General features: G+C 37.4%; 1 protein-coding gene across 6 annotated transcripts in view; it reads right to left on the reverse strand.

Moving 5' to 3' along the window:
* The window catches only part of CTNNA3 (catenin alpha 3), a 1675875-nt gene that overhangs the window by 1189295 nt on the left and 461304 nt on the right, over positions 1 to 25276 (reverse strand). For 2 of the 6 annotated variants that reach the window (XM_070057735.1, XM_051823243.2), the window contains exon 8: positions 13620 to 24253. The exons of the other annotated variants lie outside the window; for them this stretch is intronic. In XM_070057735.1, coding sequence (XP_069913836.1) covers positions 24203 to 24253 — 51 coding nt within the window. In that variant the 3' untranslated portion in view covers positions 13620 to 24202. Of the gene's footprint in view, positions 1 to 13619; positions 24254 to 25276 lie in introns of those variants that run through there. 6 annotated transcript variants of the gene reach the window in all.

The following is a 25276-nucleotide window of genomic DNA, read 5'->3' on the forward strand; positions in this document are numbered from 1 at the left end:
ATGATACTAACATTTTACTTTTTAAATTATATTTTAGGTATACAAATTTTATGTATTTCCCATATACAGATTCTGGAGTGATACCCCTAATTCTATCAGAATTAGACCACTTAAGGGGTCATCTATAAAGGGTGATTCTTGCTTCATAATGATCATTCCTGAAAATGAGTATTGACCATAAGAATCAGCCATAATTCATACATTATATAATTAGAAATTTTCTGATATATGAAACGAAAAAATTTCTTGAAAAGAACTGTCCTTCCCTCACCCATTGTGCTTTGAAATTTGATCAACAGTCAGCATGCTAGGCATTCACTTCACACACACACACACACACACACACACACACCTACTATTACAACTTGATGAGGCTCTGCTATCATCTTCTGTTACCTCCTTATTAACCAGCTGATAATAGGCGCTCACCTCTTGGCTACATTATTGTCCCATACAGGCAAAGCTGGTCAGTGGGCATAAATGATTAAATTCACATAAGGAGTCATTCTGCAAAAGATCATAATTTCCAAGCTTTAAAACTACAGAAAACTTCTAACATGTACCCATAGCAGAGAACAGTGGTAAGGCTGAAGAAATGCATTCAGCGCTGGCTTAAGAATTTGTTGAGGATATCTGTTTCAGTATATTGTGTGGCTTATGTTGTAAACTTTTCTAAATGAACCTATTTTAGTACAGTGATTGAGCATGAAAATGGGAACATAAAACAGGGAAATAACCTGTAATCTGAGCTTAAAATATCAATGTGTCCTGGACAGGAACCTGTCCCAAAGCAGAAAATATGGACCTGATGGGCAATCACCAAAACCAGTACTGCATTCAAATGTAAACACAGACAGTAATGGAAACCTCATGTGCCATTTTAAATTCTAACTAAGTCAGATTGAATAGTGGAGCTTTGGACATATCTAGAAAGGTAGGTAATTCAAGAATGCTGGGAAATGAATCAAGGGTAGTACAAAGATAATAACTGGGCATGCAAAGTCTACAGCAGCTATTTTAAAACATTAAAGAAACCTGACTCATTTTTTTTACCTTCTCCTACTTATATTTGCAATATCTGTGGGCATGATTTCTCACTCTCCCTTCCTTTTTATTGTGCCCTCACTAACAGAGAACTTAGAAAGCACTACAATATCTCATATGCCACCTTGCTGTATGTTCTTTCCTTTGCCTAGAATGTTCCAAGAAATATTTTCTGAGCCAAATGGATTGAGTTGGATGCCTTTTTTTGTCTCAGTTGTACACAAATATATATTTTTATGACACAATCTATTCAAGTAACTTACCCTCTATATTCCTCTATTTTGTCACATATAAAATGGAGATAATATTAATACTAGAGTGAACACAAAGGTATGGTTCCTGATTCAGTGATGCTATAAAAATCCCTCTACCTCAGTCTGTGCTTCCATTCCCTTTCCCCTACAATATATGCACAATGCTCAGAAGTCAGTCATTTTTGTGTTTCTAGCAACTCACAGAGGACTTATCACAGAGATGGGTTTATGAGAGGTACTAAACAATTACTGAATAGTAGGTCCAAGGCGTTCTCAGCAAAGGAAAAACATGCCCTGCCTGGAGATAGGCAACAGAATTATGGCCACAGGAACTAAAAACTTGTGACTGGAATCCAGGTGAATGGGAAGGAATGAAATGAGTTATAGTTGAAGAGAGGCAAGGCCAGAACACAAAGGGCCTTATACCATTAGAAAGAGTTTAACTTCATTTTCAAAGCAATGGGGAACCACAAAGCACTTTAAGTTGGGAGTAGTATATACTCATAGTCCACTTTGAAAAGGATGGTCTAGAAACTACGAAGGATATTGATCAGAAGAAAATGAAGACAGCGGTAGAAATAAGATGCTATTTGAAGTAATCCACATCGTATGTTTTGAAAATTTGATGTAATATGGCAACAGTATCAATGAAGAGAAGAAAACAGAGCAAAATTAAGACTGTAGACCTGACAGGCCAATAGGAAATGGCATTTGAGAAAAATATTTGAAGCTAATGTAATTTGTAGGTTTCTAATTTGGGTGCCAAGTGTATCCCAAATAATTAAATGAGGTGAAAATATAAGAATAAAATTAGGACTGAAGTGAAAAACTGGAGATTATCTACTTAGTTTTGGTGTACATTGTGGAATTATGAGATCAAGAAGTAGAAATTATATAGTTAGTTCATTATATGCATTTAGTTATCAAGAAGAATAATAGAAAGTTTTTTTCACTGAAAAAATATACAAATATACAAATTTCTAAGAATGAAGAGATTCTGTTTCCAGGGAAATAAAATATGTATATAGATGTTCAAAGAATTCAGAGAATTCTTAACAGATGACACTTTCTTCTAATATCTGGGGCATGATTATTAACACAAAGTAAATGAAAGGAATAGAAGGTATTAGTGTATTTTGACAAGAATGGAAAAGGAATCTTAGCAAGATCACACAGAATGTTTCAGGCAATATGATCTAACAAGGGTGAGTGAGCACTAATTTGTAGAAGTATAAACGTGAGTAGAGACACAGAGAATATAAATGGTTGGATTGATTCAAAGTTGAAGATTTTTGGAGTCATTATGCAGAATTCCAGAGGAGTAAGGAATGGAGGGAGCTATATGCCTAGGGAGCTTTTACTCATGAGAACTATACCACGGGCTGGCGCCGCGGCTCACTAGGCTAATACTCTGCCTTGCGACGCCGGCACACCCGGTTCTAGTCCCGGTCAGGGCGCCGGATTCTGTCCCAGTTGCCCCTCTTCCAGGCCAGCTCTCTGCTGTGGCCAGGGAGTGCAATGGAGGATGGCCCAGGTGCTTGGGTCCTGCACCCCATGGGAGACCAGGATAAGCACCTGGCTCCTGCCATCGGATCAGCACGGTGTGCCGGCCACAGCGCGCCGGCCGCAGCGGCCATTGGAGGGTGAACCAACGGCAAAGGAAGACCTTTCTCTCTCTCTCTCTCACTGTCCACTCTGCCTGTCAAAAAAAAAAAAAAAACAAACAAACAAACAAACAAACAAACAAAAAAAAAAAAACAAAACTATACCACATATAGAAAAAAAAGTACAAGTACAAGAGGGGATTAATGGGCTTGGAATAAAATTAATCTGGAGACTAAAACTTCAGATGAATTTGAAAAGTAAATTGTAAAATGTAAATTTAATAAATAAGAAACTATGTATGAGAACTTAGAATTTTGGGATTGAATATTCTTTTTTAAAAGATTTAATTTTTTCAAAAGGCAGAGATAGGAGGAGATACAGGGAGAGAGGGGGAGGGGAGAGGGAGGAGGAGGGGGGGGGGGAGAGGGGATCTTCAATCCTCTGGATCACTCCCAAAATGGCCACCACAGATAGAGCTGGGCCAGTCTGAAGCCAGGAGTCAGGAGTTTCTTCTGGGTCTCCCATGTTGGTGCAGGGACCCAAGCACTTGGATCATTCTCTCCTCTTTCCCAGGCACATCAGCATAATGCTGGATCAGAAGTGGAGCAGTCAGGAATTAACCAGTACACCTATGGGATGCTGGCACTGGAGGTGGCAGCTTAAACCACCTACTCCACAACGCTGGCCCAGGGGCTGAATATTTTAAACAGAGACCTTTCATGGCATGTTTGTTTTTGAAATGATGGGGTTCTAGGGAATGATAGGAAGGGGAGGGAGGGAGGGAGGGAGAGAGGAGGAGGAGGAAGAGGAGAAGGAGAAGAGGAAGAGGAAGAAGAGAAAGAAGGGAAAGGGAAAAGGAAACAAAGAGGAAAAGAAAGAATCAGAGAAAAAAAGGGCAAAAGAAGGAAAGAGGGTGATGGGGAGTGAAAAAGGAAAAATAGGAAAAGAAAGAACGAGAAAAAAGAGAGGGAGGAGTAGGGAAGGAGAAAGGAAGGAAAGTATCATTATATTAGAATTGTATCTATGAATTACATCTCTTAGCTTTAATTACACATAGTCATGAGAACTGATGAAAATCATGTTGTAGCAATGATCATGCATCTGTTATCCTGAGAATTTAATGTATAAATTTCTTTAAAAACACAAAGAGACACAAAGAACAATATGGCACATTGATAAGACCATTAGTGAATATCGTGACCCTTATGTTCTTTATATTTTGTAAGGTGACCATGCAGATAGCAGGGAATAAAAAGAATGGTGGTAGTAACTTTAGGATTTTTTTATCTCAAATATAATGTAAATATAGCCCTCCAGAACAAAATAATTCCCATCTCACAATGAGAGTTAATCTTAATTTTTTGGATCCCAATAGACTTTATCAGATATTCACAGTAACACCAAGGAACACACATTTTGGAAAGGAAAAAATGATTAATTGATTAATTAAATCAATTAAATTGACTAATTAATTAATTAAAACAATCTCACAAATTTCTCAATCTTTTAAAAATAATAAAATTTTATTTTATTTTGACCTAATTGTGTTTTCATTCTTTACCACATATTATAGTTTCACAGAAGAAGCAAAGTGATTTATCAGTTTTCTTGAATCATGTATGCCTCTTCTAAAGTTCAAAAAATGCTTATTGATTTTTCTAGTATCTATGTAAAAAGATTGCCAGAAGAAGATCATTTTTACTCTTCCTTTGCATTTTAATCATTTAGCCTTTTTTTTTTTTTTTTTTTTTTGACAGGCAGAGTGGACAGTGAGAAACAGAGAGAGACAGAGGGAAAGGTCTTCCTTTTCCATGGGTTCACCCCCCAATGACCGCTGACTGCAGGCCGCTGCAGCTGGCCAGTGCGGTGCGCAGGCCGCAGCCAGGAGCCAGGTGCTTCTCCTGGTCTCCCATGCAGGTGAGACTTGGGCCATCCTCCACTGCACTCCAGGGCCACAACAGAGAGCTGGACTGGAAGAGGAGCAACTGGGACAAACTCCTGTGCCCCAACCAGGACTAGAACCTGGGGTGCTGGTGCCGCAGGCAGAGGATTAACCTATTGAGCCACGGTGCTGGCCTAGCCTTCAATCATATCCCCTTCAAGCCTTTAACTTTTAAAGCTAAAACTATACTAGTCTCTGATTTGTGATGGCATATTTTGGTTTTTGTTTTTAATCTATTCACTTGAATTTTATTTTTTTGCCCCTCATTGAATACATCCATTTCTCCCAAAATAATAATTATTCTTTATTTTTCCTACACCAATATTGTTAAATTCTCACCTATGGCCTAATGACATGTATTTGTTTCCAAAGCTAGACATTCTAAAGAACAGCATTGTGTCCTTGCTAACTCTTTTATTTATGCCTCCAAGAAAAATAAAAATGGTTACACATATATGTTTAAATGGATTTCCGTGTCATTTGAGGCTTTTGTAAAATTAGTTTCTCCATAGAAAAGAACTAACCAGAAAGAGAAGCAGGTAGATAATACTACAAAACTGAGTAGATTTCCAAGTATTTTGTGACAGATTAACTTATTTAATTCTATTTCCCCATGAACTTACTGAGGTACTTTCATATGCACATACGTCAAAGAGTTTGCATTTTTTCTTCCCCTTCAGCCTTTGGGCATATCTTCAAGAAGTATTCCTTCATTAAACAAAATCACAGAAAAAAATACTCTAAAAAATCCTTTACTCTAATGTAAAATTAGATTCTGCTAGCCATACTGAAAATGCTTAAGGAAAAAAAAGTTTTTGAATCTATAAATCCTCTGCAAAAATCTTGCTAGGGTAAGAATATATAAAAATAATTCTTCCTGCAGGGGAAAGGCAGAGTAAAAGCTAAATTTCCAGACGAATTTGGGAATAAATAACCAAAATTACAAAAGTCATGTCTCTCCCTTTCTTAAAGAAGAAAATGTAATGAGTATTAATTCATCTTTGGACAAAGAAGTAGGGGGCATTTAATAAATCAAGAAGTGACTCCAAGCAAAACTCCAACATTGCAATAGAAATAGCCCAGCCACCATTTCTTTCTTGTTCTACTGGATAACTGTGCTGAAAGAACAAGGATTAGATGAAAGGAAACAACAAAATCAACCTTAGAAGTTTGGAAAAGGGCTAGTGTTGTGGTACAGCTGGTTAAGTCTCCACTTGTGACCCCAGCATCCCACAAGGTGAGGGTAAGGAGACACTTTTCAAGTCCCAGAAACGCTACTGTCAATCCCAGCTCCCTATTATTTTGCCTAGGACGGCAGAGGAAGGTGGATCAAGTACTTGGGTTCCCACCACCAATGTAAGAGACCTGGATGGAGTTCCTGGCTCTTGTCTATAGCCTGGCCCAGCCACAGATGTTGCAGTCACTTGAGAAATGAATCAGTGAATGGAAGATCTCTCTCTCTCTCTCTCTCTCTCTCTCTCTGTGTGTGTCATTCCACCTTTCAAATAACTAAATTGTAAAAAAAAAAGAAAGAAAGAAAAAGAAAAAAGAAAAAAAAACTTCAGAAAGACAACACCCAAGCCAACTGCCCTAACATAGTGAAAACAGCACTGTATGAACAGCATTAGCCAGACACCATCTTTATGACAGTTTTCAGAAAAGCATCTAAAGGTAGGTTTACATAAAGTCAATTAGTTATTGAGGTAAAAGTTGTATGTTGTTTTTGCTATGAGGAAATATAATTGTCTTTCTTGTATTAAAAAACAATAATATGAGGCTGGCATTGTGGTGCAGGGTTAAAGCCCTGGTCTGCAGTGCCAACATCCCATATGGGCTCAAGTTCAAGTCCTGGCTGCTCCATTTCTGATCTGTCTCTCTGCTATGGCCTGGAAAAGAACTAGAAGATGGCCCAAGTGCTTGGGCCCTGGAACCCACATAGGAGACCTGAAAGAGGCTCCTGGCCCCTGGCTTCAGATCAGCTTAGCTCCCACCATTGAGGCCATTTGGGGAGTGAGGCAGGGGATGGAAGACTTCTCTCTGTGTGTCTCTACCTCTCTCCGTAACTCCGGCTTTAAAATAAACAAAATAAATCATTTTGAAAAACCAACAAAAATAAAACAATACTTTGCATTGGTCTTATATATTTTCACAATTTGATTGAATCCCTCTATCATATTTCAGTGTTGTTAATTTCAGTAATCCTAGCAAATGTATTTTATCCTTTACAATGGGGGCATACTTGTTCATCCAACAACTTGTTTTTGTATGATTCTCTCAATTCCTTATCAGAAAGACAGAGTAGGGCTGAGAAACCTGTGGGGAGCAACCTGGACTGGACTAAGTTACTGGAATTAAGACTTATTCTATGCATCTGCTCTCCCACAATATGGCGCTGGGAGAGGAGGAAACAGCTTCTACGCAGCTGCCTCTTGCCAACTTGAGTGATGACCTCCAGGAGCTGATCCTGCTCCTGATTGGAGGAGAGCAGCGTACTCGGCGTGTGGGCAGCCGAGTTGGGATTGGCGGAAGAGGACTATAAAGGAGGAGAGAGACAACATGCACCAGGAACATCTAGGGGAACATCTATCTGAAGGAACACCTGTGCAGCCCCCGAGAGAGCCGGCCGGCGGTGTGCCGCTCCCCCACGGAAGTGGGGAATGTGGCAGGGGGAACCGCCCTTCCACGGAGGTGGAAGGGATGGTAGCCAACCCGGGAAGAACCAGCAGCAAACCCGGGGAGGGCCGAGCAGACGAAAGAACAGCGCAGGGTCCTGTGTCGTTCCTCCACGAAGACGGGGAGCGACATAATGGTGCCGTGACTCGGATATGAAGCCTAGGCAGGGCTTAGTGTCATTCCTCCATGAAGAGGGGGAGCGACAAAACCCTTACTCCTATTTGCAAAATGAAAAAAAAGATTTATTTTTATAATAAATCACAGCATAAAATTCATCTGACATAGTCACCCAAAACTCTTATTCTTATAAAAAATTTTGAACACATATCTTTTGGTGTGTACATGATATTCCTTTGTCATGGCTACTGAATGGCATGAACTAATAGCAGTCCTGAACTTCTCTGTAGGCTTGGTAAGCAATTGCTGGAAAGAATGTGCTTGATTAAATCATTTTTAAAGAAGTGGAGCTGTGTTTAAACAGTATTATTTGGTTTCTAACACTAGCCTGAAGAATTTAGTGAATATATGTCCAAGGAAGGGAGGATTTATATGTGTAGTCATAACAGGTATCACCAGATTATACATAAAACATCATGTATTTTATATATTTATGTAAGAATATGTATAGCTCCAGAATAAAAGGCTCTATATCTAAGCTTATTCACAAAATTATGTCACTGCTGTGGGTATGCACACTTCAGACATAGTAATTTGCTTGTAAAATAAATACTGTACATTATAATTGGAAGATATTAAACGTTCACATTTTTTTTCTTCTCAAAATGCACTTGTAGGAAGAAACATTGGAATTGTGTTTGCATGTTTGTGCTTTAAGTTTGTGAAAGACATTTTTTTTTTACTTTTATTTAATGAATATAAATTTCCAAAGTACAGAATATGGATTACAATGGCTTCCCCCCATAACATCCCTCCCATCCGCAACCCTCCCCTTTCCCACTCCCTCTCCCCTTCCATTCACATCAAGATTCATTTTCGTTTCTCTTTATATACAGAAGATCAGTTTAGCATACATTAAGTAAAGATTTCAACAGTTTGCTCCCACACAGAAACATAAAGTGAAAAATACTGTTTGAGTACTAGTTATAGCATTAAATCTCAATGTACAGCACACTAACAACAGAGATCCTACATGAGGAGTAAGTGCACAGTGACTCCTGTTGTTGACTTAACAAGTTGACACTCTTGTTTATGGCATCAGTAATCACCCTAGGCTCTTGTCATGAGCTGCCAAGGCTATGGAAGCCCCCTCAGTTCACTGACTCTGATAATTTTTAGACAAGGCCATGGTCAAAGTGGAAGTTCTCTCCTCCCTTCAGAGAAAGGTACCTCCTTCTTTGATGACCCGTTCTTTCCACTGGGATCTCACTCACGGAGATCTTTCATTTAGGTTTTTTGTTTGTTTGTTTGGTTTTTTTTTTTTCCATAGAGTGTCTTGGCTTTCCATGCCTGAAATACTCTCATGGGCTTTTCAGCCAGATCCGCATGCCTTAAAGGCTGATTATGAGGCCAGAGTGCTGTTTAGGACATCTGCCATTCTATGGGTCTGCTGTGTATCTCACTTCCTATGTTGGATCATTCTCTCCCTTTTTGATTCTATCAGCTAGTATTTGCAGACACTAGTCTTGTTTATGTGATCCCTTTGGTTCTTAGTCCTATCATTATGATCAATTGTGAACAGAAATTGATCACTGGGACTAGTGAGATGGCATTGGTACATGCCACCTTGATGGGATTGAATTGGAATTCCCTGGTATGTTTCTAACTCTACCGTTTGAGGTAAGTCAGCTTGAGTGTGTCCCGAATTGCACATCTCTTCCCTCTCTTATTCCCACTCTTATATTTAACAGTGATCACTTTTCAGTTAAGTTTCAGCACTTAAGAATTGTGTATTGATTACAGTATTCAACCAAAAGTATTAAGTAGAACAAACAAAAAAAATACTAAGAGGGATAACATATCAAGTTGCTCATCAACAACATTTTTAAGACTGGAGTGGGAGTAAAGCATCTAAAATCTGTAATGTCTAAAAATTAAAGAGGACTCAGAACTAGGAAGCGTAACGTCATTGTCCCATAAACAAACAAGCTACCAGTGTATTCTTTCAGACAGGCGTCATAGAATAGAAGTGAGTGTCAGGAACAAACTTCCTATGTTTAAACAAATATCACTTCTTATTTATAAATTATAGTATTTGGTAGATTATAATTTGCAGCAAACTAAATAAGTGACTCAGATAATTGTCATCTGAAACAGAATTAAAACTTTGCTGCCTACACATCAGGTATTCTTTAAGCCATTTTAAATATTTTTTCCTTTTGCTTCTTTGGAGAGAATGGCTAAGTGCCCAGCACCGTCCCTGGCACAACACGCACATGCTCACTAAATGACAGCCATTTATAGTAGACATTGTCTCATCCTTTACCACTCTTCTTATAATAAATGGTCCTTCCAATCAGAGGGCTCATATTGCAACTGCCATCACCTCAGATAATGTGCTTGTGAATGGATACCCAACCACCCGGGACCATCAGAGATGGGTCAAATTCAGAAAACAAAAGTAGTTGTCTTAATATTTTTTCTGTTTTTTCTTTTTTAATTTTGATCTGTCTATTAGTATTCATGTGTTTCTCATTGTGGAATAATATAGAGATTTTATAAAAATTAAATTTCCCAAGTTACCCATCTACAGGGATAGGGAGAGGAGACCAGGTACTTTCAAATGACTCTTCTTGGGGGCCAGAGATAAGCACTGATCTTAGGAAGCTTAGATATATTTAGCTGCCATGTGCTTGCCATTATGAATATGAAATAACAAAATTACATATTACAAAAATAAATATGATTTTTAAATGTGATACTATGACGATATTTTAAGTTCAATTCAAAAATGAAATAAACTTAAAAGCCAAATGTAAATACATATTTTACTGCATGTTGAAATAAGGGAGTAGATAATGCTATAATCACTGTGTTTATAGAACAGAATACCATTATGGTACAGAATTTAAAAGATCAGAAATAATTCAGTGCTCAAACTTATGTCCCAATAGACTTTCATTAACTCAAAATAAAAGCTTTCATTACCTCAAAGGGAAGTCTCTGAGAAAAGTACTAATTTTTCCTAATGAATATTATGGGATTTTCAAGCCTACATTAAACACTCAAGACTTTGATCTGTTTACATAGATCTTTAACTATTTGAACAAATTTCTAGAATCCTCAAAGTGAGAATATATTAGGAAAATCTCTTACTAAAAATATGCAGTAGAATTGATAGGATGTTTTCTTTCTCACCTTTTAAACCATCCCTTACTTCTGGCCTTTTAGACAATACATATCTATATCTGTTCATTCAAATTATTACTGAAAAGAGAAAATTCTTAAAATTGATAAACTTATTACTTCTCTGTAAGATGCTTTTGCTTATGGAATATAAATTAAACAACATTCTCTTTTTGTGTGTTATGGTCAATAATACACTGAAATATTTAAACATATCTGAACATTTAAACAATTTGCCAGTATGCCTAGTAATCTTGTTTTAAGATATTGGAATGGGCTTCATTAATAGTCCTACTCTAGGGATCAGCATTGTGGCAAAGCGGGTTAAGCTGCTGCCTGTAACACCCAGAAGCCCATGACCACCAATTTGAATCCCAGTTGTTCCACTTCTGATCTAGCTCCCTGTTAATGTACCTGGGAAAGTAGCAGAAGATGATTCAAGTTCTCATAGGACCTTGCCACCTATGAGAGACCTGGATGGAGTTCCTGGCTCTAGGCTTTTCCTGGCCCAGCCCAGGCCATTATGGCCATTTGGAGAGTGAACAAGCAGATGGAAGACTGACTCTCTCTCTCTCTCTCTCTTTCTCCCTCCCTCCTCCTCCTCTCCTTCCCTCCCTCCCTCCCTGTAACTCTGCCTTTCAAATGAATAAATAAATATTTAAATAAATAAATAGCCCAACTAAACAGAACATTCATTCAAATTATGTCAATAATTAGATACAACTTATTTGCTATTTCCATAAATCCCAGACTTTTATAATGACTAAAACTGTTTTAAAAGAGTGTTCTAAGCTCATATTTACTAAGTAAATATACAAAGAAAGATATACTATAACCTTTAAAAAAATGGGGGAGGGAGCAAAATTCAAAGACTGGGCTATAAAGTATTAAAAGCAAACACATTTCTCTCTGAAATTTAACATGATTCAATAACAAAAACTGTGACATTAGTAAAAATAGTACAACAAAGCTCCCTTTGGTTCTACATATACACTATCTTCTAAGGGCAAGGCAGGTCTTATCTGGTTTTGCAAGCCATGTGAGAATACCAGTTCTTTCTTCCTTTTCCAGACAAGGGGCCCAAGGCCCCAGAAATAGCATGCACAGTACCTTCTGATTCCAAGGAAGCATTACTATATTACATTTCAGCTTTAAATCTATTTAATGTAGGAGTTGTTGGTCATGTGCCAAGAAAGGCATAAAGAGAATAAAAACGTACACAGAAACATGATTAAAATGACCCCATCCTGAAGAAGAGAATTAAGAGCTAAGAAACAAACCAAAAAAAAAAAAAGTCCTTCTTTCAAGGAGGGTAAAATCTCAACAAAGAGACATTCTTCCTTGCCACATTAAAGAGAGTATCTGGTCAACAGAGCCAGAAAAAAAAAAAAAAAAAAAAAAAAAAACAGAAAAGAAATCCAAACGACTTGTTTTTATAATAATTTCTATCATTTAAACATAGTTCAATCATCCAACTGTATATTGCTGTAAAAAAAAATCTTTAGAATGCACACTATGTAACAGCACTTAGCAGCTTAAGAGGAGTGTTGCTAAGCTTAATTAATGCCTGCAAAAGCACTCTAAGATTTTTTACAAGCAAGTGCTATATAACAGCAAATATCTGTTACTCTTCTAATATCACCCCAGCTAAAGCAAGTTTGGCCTTCCAGCATTGCTGGCAGCAAAATAAACCTGACGTCATTTTTTAAGCCCAATTGGCAGCTCAGCAATGCCATTATCCCCAGAAAGAGTGGTCATGTACGGTAATACCCGCATTATGTGTCTATGACCAAGCCAAAATTACCCCCTTGGAATAGAGTTCAGCCTCTGAGAATGCAGAACTGGGAAGACACGCTGCGTTCAGCAGACAAGTCGTGGTGAGGGACATTTTTGTCTGATAATGGCCCTAAATGATATCCATTTTGGTTTGATAAACTGATATCAACTTTGGCGTCTGAGACTGAGAGCAAAAGCAGCTATTTTCTTTCTATGTGAACATTCACCAAAAATATGTATGCAGCTGCTGTAGTCTTGATTTTCTTTGCTATTTTTATGTGATATATAAGGTCATGATTGTAAATTTAGATAAAATTTATATAAAACACCAAATTAACTGGAAAGCATTTTATATATTTGAAAATACCTCTAGGCTTTTTTTTTTTTATAAAATTGAGAGGCGCATAAAACCCAGGCCTCAAGCCAGTCGACAGTTTAATAAACAACTGCTTAATTGTCTCTCTTCAGGTATAAAATACACCAGAATAATAAAAAGCTAGTAATTCACTGTATCGCTTATAGCAGTAGCTTAGTACAATCTTTCCATATGCATGATTTATGAAAACAAACTCATTCTTAAAAATATTACCTTTCTTAAATAAAATTTTCTTTCAGAAAATAAAACAAATGTTTTCTATATAAGGAAAATAGAATGTATTAGAGTTTATTAAGGCACATACACGTACTCACACACACCCACAATAACATTGGGAGGGGAGGGGAAAAGATTACAGTGATGGTGGGGGGACTATATCCATAATTCTTTTGCTCAGATAACTGCTTCTAGGGCCAATGCTGTGAAGTAGGAGGTAAAGCCTCCATCTGCGGTGCTGGCATCCCACAGGAACATGGGCTCAAGTCCTCGCTGCTCCACTTCTAATCCAGCTCCCTGCTAATATGCCTGAGAAAGTAGCAGAAGATCACCCAAGTACTTTGGGCCCTACCTCTCAATCACATGGGAGACCCAGAAAAAGCTCCTGGCTCTGAGCTTCTGCCTAGCCTGGTTCTGCCCATTGTGGCCATTGGGGGGGGAAGAACCAATGGATGGAAGATCTCTCTCTCTCTCTCTCTCTCTCTCTCTCTCTGTGTGTGTGTGTGTGTGTGTGTATGTCTGTCTCCTCAATCTCTGCCTTTCAAATAAACAGATTTTTTTTAAAAAAAGATAACTGCTTGTAGAATTTTTTTAAAAACAGAACATGGTCAAGGTTAGTCAAAGTGAAAGATATAATCTTCACCATGGTTCTCTCTCTTGATTTACTATTACTTTTAATGGTTTTCTGGGTTTCACTCAGAAGAAAAGAGTTTCCTGCATGTCAGCATACACTTAAATGCAGAGTATATGTCTGCATATATATATATATGTCTGTATATATGCATATATATATGTCTGTATATATATGTCTGTATGTATATGTCTGTATATATATACCCACTCTTTAAATTCTTTATTGCAAACAGTAAATTTTCTGAGTTAACAAATACATCTATTTTTCTAGATATTCAAAAAATATTTTGCAAATCAAAATTCTCATCTGGTAAATTTAATCTTTGTGTAAAACAATGAAAGCAAATATTTGCTGAACCAAATATTTGATGATGCTATAAAATGGACTGAAGAAAAAAGGGGGATATTTGGTAAGGGGATATACTGGCCCCCAGTCCTTAAGGTGCCTTTAACTTAGGAAAATTGTGCCAATACATCTGAACTATACATCTTTCTCAACTCTGAGATGGATACATCCTTTATTTGAGGAAGTGCAGGGAGACTGATTTGCTGAAGTTTTGACTTTCCATTTTGGTTTCATTGTCATCTTTTATTTTATTTTTACAAAGACGGCTTTGCTCTATTCCTGTAACGAGATCTTTGATCTTCTGTCTTAGATATGTATTGCCTAGTACCCCTAGTTCCTGTGATGCTGCAACTGAATTTCTATTTCATAATGATTTCTAAGAAATAAAACGCTGATAGTGAATCCCAGATTGCTACCTTGTGTCCTCCATGAAATTTCTTCTACAGACATGTAAGACCTCCATCTGTTTTCTATCTCCAGATTCCCTTGACATGATCTACTTCCAGGGACATTTTCTTCAGTCTTCCCAGGAAGTTATCACTCACTCCTCTTGTGACTGACCTCTGAAATCTTGGTCATACAATGAGCTTTATCAAAACAGGAAAGATATTTAAAGATTTCTACTGCAATATGATATCATAAAAATTCTTGTTCATCTCTCATTCAATTCCTATTTGTAATTGAGTACTTCAAATACGCCTTCATTCCTTCAATCCACAGGGGCACTATTTAGCTAATTACCACAGTAGCAGAATAAACTGTAGCCCAAGGCAGGAAAATTTAAAAAGCACCCCTAAAAAATGCCAAAATTGCTCCTTGAAAGAAAATTACTACCAGGAAAACTTAACCAACCAAATGAAAAAGAAACTTTTTCATGTGCCTTTACTGATGCCTGAGTGTAAGGCGAAAGTTTGCATTTCTTAGTGAAAAATCAAGCACCCAAATGGGGATTAGTCGCTATAGTCAAGGATTCTTAATATTTCATCTGTTACTGATGCCTTTGTTAGACCATGTTCTCTGATCTCTACCTGCCAAGGCACTTCTGCTCTTCCTCATTCCTCGAGGTAAAACTTGGTATAACAGAGGCCAATACACTCAATGCTGTAAATGGCTTTGTCTTGTGATGAATCTGCTTCTAATGGCACCAGGGATGCAAGTGCCAACTTCCCAGTATTCTTGGTTCTTCCATACATATCCAGATGTTTCTGAACTCACTGCATCAATTGATACACAGGCTTCCAGGGAAGGAGAATAGAATATTGCATCCTGATCTGTTTGTTTTCCCTCTGTCTCCTTTCTTCCCACAATTCTCCAAGCAGGAAGGAGTGGGCTTTGTTGTACTTCCCCTCCCCATGCACTCCTGTCTTCCCACAGCAGCATGAAAGTTCAGGTCTGGGCTTTCCTTTTCTACCACAGCATATCTTCATCTCTCCCAATTCCTACAACAGTTAACGCAAAACAGTTATTTGGGGGAAGTGTACGTATGTGTGTGGGGTGTAGGGGGACCTGGTAAAAAGGGAACTAAATTGGGGTTATTTTCCATATTATATCTACTATTAATATACATTTGAAATATTTTTTCAATCCTACACTAATATTAACAGGGAAAAAGTCACCACATGTGAAAGAAATGTATAATATTTATTTGCACTTTTTGGTTAATATTATATTCAAGTTTTATTCTACCTTGAAAATGGAAGGAAAAATTCACTTCAGAAAAGGTTTTCTGGAGGAAATCAAATGTCTTCCTTGGATTAATAGATTTCAATTATTGTCAGGTGTCCAAATGTGAATTACTGATTCTTTTATTGAATCATCTTTGCATCCATGAACTGCACACACACACATGCACACACACACAATTCAGAATCTTCCTTGAAAACCGCATTGAAATAATGTTGAAATAATGGCTCAAAAGCATTATATAAAGAATAATGCTTTTAAAAAGCAAACTCTTAATTGCTCTCCTCTGCAATAAGTGCATAGCTTCTTGTGAAATGTAGTTTAAAAAAAATATATCCATAATGGGATAACCTACAGGTACAGAGTAATTATCTAAGTGCTTATTTTCCAAACTAATGAAAAATATTTTGTGTTTATCTATCTACCTACCTATATGAGGGGACTTCAAAACATTTGCAGAAAATACAATTAAAAGTTAAGTGGATTTTGCTGCAAAAATTTTTTGAATTCATATATACACATACATCTGGCTTTTGGAAAGTAACAAAGAGATACAAGAATAGGCTCACTCATATTCTCTTTGCTTTGACAATCTATATGAACATTCATAAAAAATATATACAGAACACTTTCCAAGTATATCATAACTATACATATTTTAGTACTCATATATACTCATCTCAGAGGATAAAAGAAATTGTTCAAGGGACAGCGCTGTGGTATAGCAGGTAAAGCAGCCATCAGCAGCACCAGCATCCTATATGGGCACTGGTTCATGTCCTGGCTGCTCCACTTCTGATGTAGCTTCCTGCTAATGAGGCTGGGAAATCAGAGGAAGATGGTCTAAGTCCCTGGGCCCCTGCATCCATGTGGGAGACCCTAATAAAACTCCTGTCTCCTGAATTTAGCCTGTCCAGTCCCAGCAGTTGTGGCCATTTGAGGAGTAAACCAATGGATGGAAGATGTCTCTTTTTGTATCTCTCCCTCTCTCTTTCTAACTTTGCCTTTCAAATAAATAAAATAAAACTTTAAAAAAAAGAAATTGTTTAGAAGAGTCAGCTGATAACTGTTTAGGACTCTCAAATTATGGGGCAAATAATAGTGTTGATTCTATAGAATAGCAAAGAAAGACTTGGAGAAAGTAAAAAGAAAGATGCTTGCACAGGTTAGACTTTCCTGGGCTTCTGTTAATTCAGGTAATTTGGGCCATTTCTCCAAATTTTAAAGAGCATATTTTACATCTAGAAATTTCTGGAAACATTGTTTATTAATATTTATTTATTAGTGTATTTAAATATTTTTCCTTGCTAATTTTTTAATCGCAAATTACCACTGTTCCTATTATAATTTTCTGTCCATTAAGCTAACACAGCTCACGGAGATTTGAAGGAATGCAGCACTGAGAGACACAACACAATGTGCAGCTCAAGATCCTAGGTTCTGAAGAAGACCACAGGTGACCTTGTACAAATTATTCAACCTCGGTGTATCTCGAGAAAACTGGGATAGTAACACCTACCTCAAGGAATGGTTATGACGATGAATTGATGAGTAAAATTCTCAAACAGTAACTGGCACTGAATAAAGATGCTTGCCAACTAAATAAACATTGTGTTAACACACAAAATGTATTCCTTGCTTTCAAGGTCAAAAGACAATACTAGCTCTTCAAACAGCCTACTGAATCTAACAGCAAGAGATGAATCCCTGGCGGTAAACCACCCAGCCCCAGAGCGCTTTTCGCCTAATGATTACTGAGGTGGTATAATAGGATTGGCTAAAACCCTTTTGCATCACATCACCCACCCCTTGCCCCCGTCTGTTCTGTACCGCTGCATTATGAACACTTCCCCTTTTACAATAAAGTGAGATCCTGCTTCGACTAGACTCCCCACCCCATCTGATTGTCCCCTGGGTTCAGGGAGGCTGAGTGGCGGGTGGCGCACTTCCCCTCCTCAGCCAAGACAGGCTGCAGGCAGCCTGCCTAATTCTCTGGCGGTGAAAAGGAAGAGTCACTGCAATTTCTGAATACCTTTCATTAAGCATGATGACTACAGGGGCCGGCGTTGTGGTGTAGTGAGTAAAGCCGTCACTTGCAGTGCCAGCATCCCATATGGGCATTGGTTCAAATTCTGGTGGCTTCACTTCCAATCCAGCTCTCGACTATGGCCTGGGAAAGCAGTAGAAGATAGTCCAAGTCCTTGGGCCCCTGCACCCACCACATGGGAGACTCGGAAGAAGCTCCTGGCTCCTGGCTTCAGATTGGCATAGCTCCAGCCGTTGTGGCCAATTAGGGAGTAAACCAGCAGATGGAAGACTCTCTCCCTCTTTCTCTCTCTCTTTCTCTTTCTCTTTCTCTCTCTCTCTCTCTCCCCCCTTCTCTCTGTGTATAACTCTGACTTCAAATAAATAAATAAATCTTAACAAAGGAGTGATGACTACAACACATACATCATTCAAAATTGGTGTCTAGTCAATAAAGAGTCAGTTATTTTCCTTTCACAGTAGTCCCCAGCACCATTCTAAGTAGCTGAAAATTGTTAGAATACAAAACACCTAAGCAATTACACTATTTGATGCAATACTAAAATTGTCCCATGTCATAATACAGTACTAATTACAAGCCAAGAGGAATTCTTAGCTCCTATAAAACTATTTTATTTTTATATCACTCAGATAATCTTAAAACTTTTGGCTATTAATTTATTTTACTACTATTATAAAGAAAATACAGCTTGAGAAAATAAATCCTGAGAGACATATAAGCTTGTGTTGATTGAAAATAATAAACCTGGGGCTGGTGTTGTGGCACAGTGGGTGAAGTCTCTGCCTTCAGGGCCGGAATCCCATATGGGCGCCAGTTCTAGTCTTGCCTGCTCCACTTCCATTCCAGCTCTCCACTACAGCCTGGGAAAGCAGTAGAAAATGGCTCAAGCCCTAGGGCCCCTGCACCCACTTGGGAGATGTGAAAGAAGCTCCTGGCTCCTGGCTTTGGATCAGCCCAGCTCCACCCTTTGTAGCTATTTAGGGAGTTAACCAGCTGATGGAAGATCTCTCTCTGTATCTCTCCAACTCTGTCTCCCTCTAATTCTGCCATTCAAATAAATAAATGAATCTTTTAATAAAAGAAAATAATAGACTCTCAAGATAATTTACTCATTATATGGAATGGAAGCACTAACTACAACCCAACCTTTAATTGCAGAATCAAAGTATTAATAATGAAATTTCTTCATGATTTAAGTATCTCAGGAAAATAAATTATTCAACAGTTTAAATTATTTATTGAAATAAGAAATAGTTTCAATAAATATTCCTGAATAGTTATTCCATACACTTCTGTGGTGCTAGGGATACAGCAACAAATAAGACATACAAGTTTTAAAGTTGCTTCCATTTCCATTCACTACACAAGCAGCAAACAAGTGGTACAATTTGAATGGATGGTTAAATAGCTAAATTGATATACATTAGCAAATATATGAATAGCATATTTGTCCTCTTGGGAGCTGCACATATATAATGTGTTAAATCAACACAGAAGAAGTCCACCAAATAAGAGCTCATTGTATTTTATACCAGCATTCGAGGGTCAACCCTCCTACCACACATACAACTTCCTATCACATCACAATAGTAAACTTTCAATTGTATGCATTCCAGGCATAAAGTTTAATGTGAAGTCCTTATAGATGGAAACAGCTTGGTTATTCAAGAAGCTGAAAGTCTGCCAGTGGAATTAAAGCTAAGTTTGGAAAGAGAGACTGTGCTGTTCGATGTGTTAAGTTAGTAAATGGTGCCACATGACATAGGACCTCATAGGCAATGGTAAAGAATTTTGATTTTATGGCATATGCCCTAGGATATCACTGGGTGATCTTAAACAGGACATGATCTGGTTGACTTAAAGTCCTGTCAGGTTCCAATAGAGAAAAAAAAAAAAAAGCAGAAGCAGACAGAACAGTTAGATGCCCATTTCAATGCAGCTGGCAAGAGATGTTGGTGCTCAGACCAGAGTGATGGTGGTGATGCAGAAGGGAAAAAAGGAGATTTCCATTTTCTTTGAAGATGCAGTCGTTGGGACTTAACTATAGATTAATGTGGGATGAACAGAATAAGGGGAAGCAATTATCATTCCCAGATTTTCATCTACTTGTTGATTTTGGCAACATTTAGTGTAAAATGGAAAAGGGCAAAAAGAGCAGATTTTGCAGAAAGGAGACATTTGTATCCCATTACAGAAAGAGAAGGTTGTTAATTTTACTCTATTGTTCAGATGCACAAGGACTAGCAAATGGTGCTGCTGGAGTAGAGACAAAAAGGAAAAAAGTATCTCTCTTTGCCAAGTCATTTACTGTAACAGTAAAATTAACTACGAAAGATCCCAAACATTCAGTATTGAGTGAGAATACCTTCAAGAAAATGACACCAGCTGAACATTTTAACAATGAATCTAATGAGTTGCTGAAAGATTTAAGAATTTTAATAACAGAATAATCTACCATGGTACAGGACTAGAAAGTCTGAAGAATTCTTTTGGTTGGCTTCTATCCCATTCCTTAAAGTTTAACAATGATAAATACAATATGCAGACAGAATTCTTTAGAATTCCACATACTGCTTCTAAGAAATCACAGAAATCTGAGAATTCTCTAAGCATATATCCCCACAGTGTTCATGGGTTGCCAGTGAAAGATATTTTGAGTTAAAGAAATTAAAAAGCACCAAAGGAAATTGCAGCAGAGTCTTAGGGCTTACTTACAACGTGATATATTCTAATCTTAGCTTTACCAAAGGACTAGGATACTATACCATTTCAAACTGAATTTTTATGGATAAATGTAAATATTACTCTACACTAGTTCTTGCCACTGGGGAAGTAGATTAAAGACTAATACTTGACATTTAAACCATGTCCAGAATGTGGAGGGATCAACCAAAAATTGTCCCCAGTTTTTTTGAAAGAAAAAAATTAATATTTCCTGCAATATATGGCATTCCTATCACCAATCTTCAATTTATTAATATCAAAAAATTTACTTATTTTCAATTCTTATGTTAATACTTTCGGTGGTTTCTTGAACAAAATAGTTGAGAAATTCACAGAAATTTGTAGGAATCAAGACACTTAATTTGAACTCTTACTTTCTAACATAAAATTACTGAAATGGAAGTAAACAACAAAGCAACAGAAATTCCTACAATTCAGTGACATGGTATATACATAAAGTTTTTACGATGAAGCATAGGACAGAGAGGGCTAGCTACAAGCCAACAAACTAGGGAAAATCCCAAGGAAGTGGAGGATTGGCTTCAAGACATATACATATTCACTAAAAACCTTCTAGAATTTCTAAACTGAAACTGTCATTCAATGTGGCCATTCTCCTAAAAATAAGCCCAGATATAGGAAGAGGGAATATCCTATTTCCTGAATAACCAGCAACATCCCGGAGGTCCTGAGTGAATCAATATGCTTCTCCAATGTGCACTCAATCCAGTACAGCATAAAAAGATGATCCTCTGTCTCCAACAGCACATATTTGGGAGTAAACTGATCACAGAGAAACCTCAGGTAAATGGAATAGGTGAAAGCATGAGTTTCTCATACCAAATGAGAGGACGTTGATGAACAGACTTTGATTCTCCCAATCGCAATTCCAACATACCTGAAAATGCAAACTTGTCCTTATTCTAATTCCTTCTTTGGAAAAATATTTCTAATATCAAATAAGGATAGAGAAGTGAAAGTATCCAGACAACACACATTTACTGACAAACATCCAATACAGTGAATTCTCTTTTGATATGACAACTAATCTGACCCAAGATCAAAATCATTTGGGTAAAGATTAAATTGGCCTAACAATGTAACAGCTTATGAATAATTTGTAATAAGGATTATAGTAAGCATTACTTCCAAGAAGTAGAAAAAATCCACAGCAGATTTTCTGGTGTAGCTGTAAGAACTGAATTTGTGGTAAATAGATTGTACTTAATTAAGCTAAATTTCCCATGTTCCACATTTTGAATTCTCCAATCTTCAGCACATTAATTTTTTAAAAGAAACTTTAAATCTATCCTTTAAAGATTAAATTGTTTTATGACTAAGTGAAAAATCATAATATAGCCCTCCACCATTGCTATCAATTTTTCCAAGATTTATTTACTTATTTAAAAGTTTGCATTAGAGAGAGAGAGAGAGAAACAAAGAGAGATAGGTACTTTCCATCCACTGGTTCACTCCACAGGTGGCTTCAACAGCCAGGACAGAATCAAGCCAAATCCAGGAACAACTTTGTGGTCTCCCACATAAGCGGCAGGGTCCCAAACACTTGGACCATTTTATACTGCTATTCCTAGGCCATAAGCAGGGAGCTGGATTGGAAGTGGAACAGCCAGGACACAAGCTGGCACCCATAAGGGATGCCAGCATGACAGGCGGCAACTTTACCCAGTGTGCCACAATGTCAGCACCCTACTGTGGCTATTATTAACAACCAGGTAAGGCAAAAAGACAGAAGAAAGGGTGTCTATATAAAGTGTGCTTTTCAAGGTAATCGTACAATCCAAAATCCATGATATTTCCCAGTTAACTCTGACAATCATGATGCTTAATTATTTTTCACATGACTATTCCTTGGTAAACTGTCATTGACAAGGTGCTATGAACAATCAAGGCTTCAAAAACAATTTCTTGTCTTTCTCAACCATAAGGGAACAATTTGAGTAGAAAGTCAAAAGAATAATGGGAATGTGAGACGTGTAAACTAAGAACTGGTCTCCTGTTGAAGGTTTCACTGATTTGTACATGAAGATAAAAAGTAGCTTGTCCACCATCACTGAGTACATGCTAGAACCTGAGACTCTCCTGTGAGGACAAACTAAATGAAAGTATCTAAAATGCACAACACATTCCCTGACCCATAGCTAGTGTCCCAAAAATGTAGATTCTGTCCCTAATCAAACATCCTTTCTCCTTTCCTGGTGTCCTATGCCATAAGTATACTCTCATACTTTGATAACCTTTTCCTGAGATTGAGAATTAGGAAACAACAAATACTGAGGCCTTTTAAATTTAGAATTTTAATAAATAATTGGCTTTGTTTATAAACTGTATACACCCAAAGAATTCAATGAACATTTACTCAAAATAGCTTCACTAAATCCAATTTCTAAAAGATTTTATCAAAAGCCACTGTGTATCAAAAGGTTATAAAAGATCAATTTACTTGAGGTCAATTGTGCATGCTAATAAAGTATTTACAGTGTTTAATGTACTTAGATCAAAATTACTTTAATAAGCTTTTTAAAACAATGTCTCATCACTATACTAATCCTATAAATATTTAAATGTGCATTTAGAAGTTTTAGGCAATTTTGATTTGCAAGTTTCAAATAAGATCCTCACATATCTACATTTAATTTGTCTGCAATAAATTAATAACTCAAGATATTAACTATATATAGAAAATGAATAAATATAAGTGAATCAGCATTATAGAATTGTTAATTTTAATGAAACTTTGATCTTATTTTGGTTTTCTGCTTAAATATTAAGAAGTTTACTGATTTGAGGAACAAAATACTCAATTCCACTATAGTATAACTGCCTCTTGCTCTTCAAAGATTATGTTAGTGACTAACTTGGAGTTTTTTCAAAGTAAAGTTAATCCAATTATTAGACCATCTCGAATCGAACGTTCTAAACCAGAAAACGGTGTCAAGAAGATTCACAACAATATCAGAGTAAAGATCATTAGATCTCCTCAACAGCTATGAGAACAATCTCTTTTAAAGGCTGCTGTATCATGCAAAAACTTGTGAGAGTTTACTAGCTCAAGGCCAGTGATAAACAGGGTAATAAGACTACAGACAGATTCCATTATCTGCATGTGCTGCATCACAGGGAGATGTAAAGAGGCCAACAACACATCATGTTTGTAGATTTATCAACCTTATTTTGAGATTTAGTAGGAAGAGATGAATAAACGAAATTTACTTGGAATTCTTCATTTTCAAACTATATGACGAACTTTTTTTCTTTTTCATAACGAGATAAAAAGTTCCTCACCCTAAGTTCCAGCTCTACATACATCTTCAACAAAGTTTTCTGAAGAGTTAATGGAATTTCTTCTGTGATGCACAGATTATTAACTCCTCAGTCTGTCTTCAAAACACAAATATTTTTATCTAAGTCCTAAAAACCAAAATGACATTGTTTATCTGCTCAACACCATGTTTCTATTTTTACTGTTCATAATTAAAAAATCTATTTTCATTTTATACAAAACAACCTGAAGTCTGCATTGTGACCTGACAGTCGCCCAGGGGTTTACAGCATGGCCATTTCAACAGCATGGTTCTGGAGCTTGGGGGTCCACACACACACAGGTAACAACCTGGAGGGAAGAAGGGACACAAGAAGTGTATATCAATCCTTTCTTTAAAAAAAGGCAGGAGAGCATTCTGGGTCACTGAAAACCTGTGTAAATGGGGATTCTAAAACAAGGACTGCATTGTGAGCACTTGGAAGTGAACAAGGAAAAGACCACTGACAAATAAGGGAAGGTTCTCCTGCAGCAATGGATGAGGCAGCCTTTCTAATTTTAAAGTTCCAGCTCCAGGACCTGATCTTGAATTATTTTCCTGTCCAAAAAGAGATTCTTGTATCCCTAGGACAGACCAGGAGGATATCATGCAGGTCATTCCTGAGCCCCTGATCTATGCCCCAACATATTAAAAGTGGGGAGAGGGGTCAGAGGGTAGTGGCTTGTGTTCGGTGGAAGCAAAAGTTTGGTTCACATTAAGCACTGATGGAAAGCCAAATTACTGGGAAATCTGGGAGATCAGACAGACCGTTGAAGGAGGTTTCGAGAAGGGACTGAGACAGAGAAGTTCAAAGCATCCCTAGTTTGAGGTACAACAAGCATAAAAAGTCTAGAAGGAAGTGAGTATTAAAGTAATAGGAAATAGAGTACTACCACACCTTAATTTTAATAGATAATTTTAAAAGAAAACTGAGGTCAAACACTGGTTATCAGTCACAACAAATGCTATACCTTTATGATCACCTGACTACATAAAAACTTTGTCCAAGCATGTCTAGCTAACCAGCAGGTCTTGCCTAGCAGGTGCCTGTGTACATGGCAGAGTGCCATGGAGCTTGGTCCAATGGACAATTCAACATGATTCTTACGGAAACAGGTTGCTGGCCTATTGAAAACTGGGCAGTGTAGACACAACACCCCCAAAGTGCCTGTAAACTCTTAGACTCTGCAACCAGATTTGACCCAAGGAAAGAGGAACCTGCTTGTCACTCTACAGATGGTAGGAGGCCAAACCTAGTTCCTAACACATGCACTAGTCCTGAAGACCATGTTCCTGATAGGGCTTGCATTTCTAACATTTCTACTGCATAGAAA

The sequence above is a fragment of the Oryctolagus cuniculus genome, chromosome 15, assembly GCF_964237555.1.
Source record: "Oryctolagus cuniculus chromosome 15, mOryCun1.1, whole genome shotgun sequence".
NCBI lineage: Eukaryota > Metazoa > Chordata > Mammalia > Lagomorpha > Leporidae > Oryctolagus > Oryctolagus cuniculus.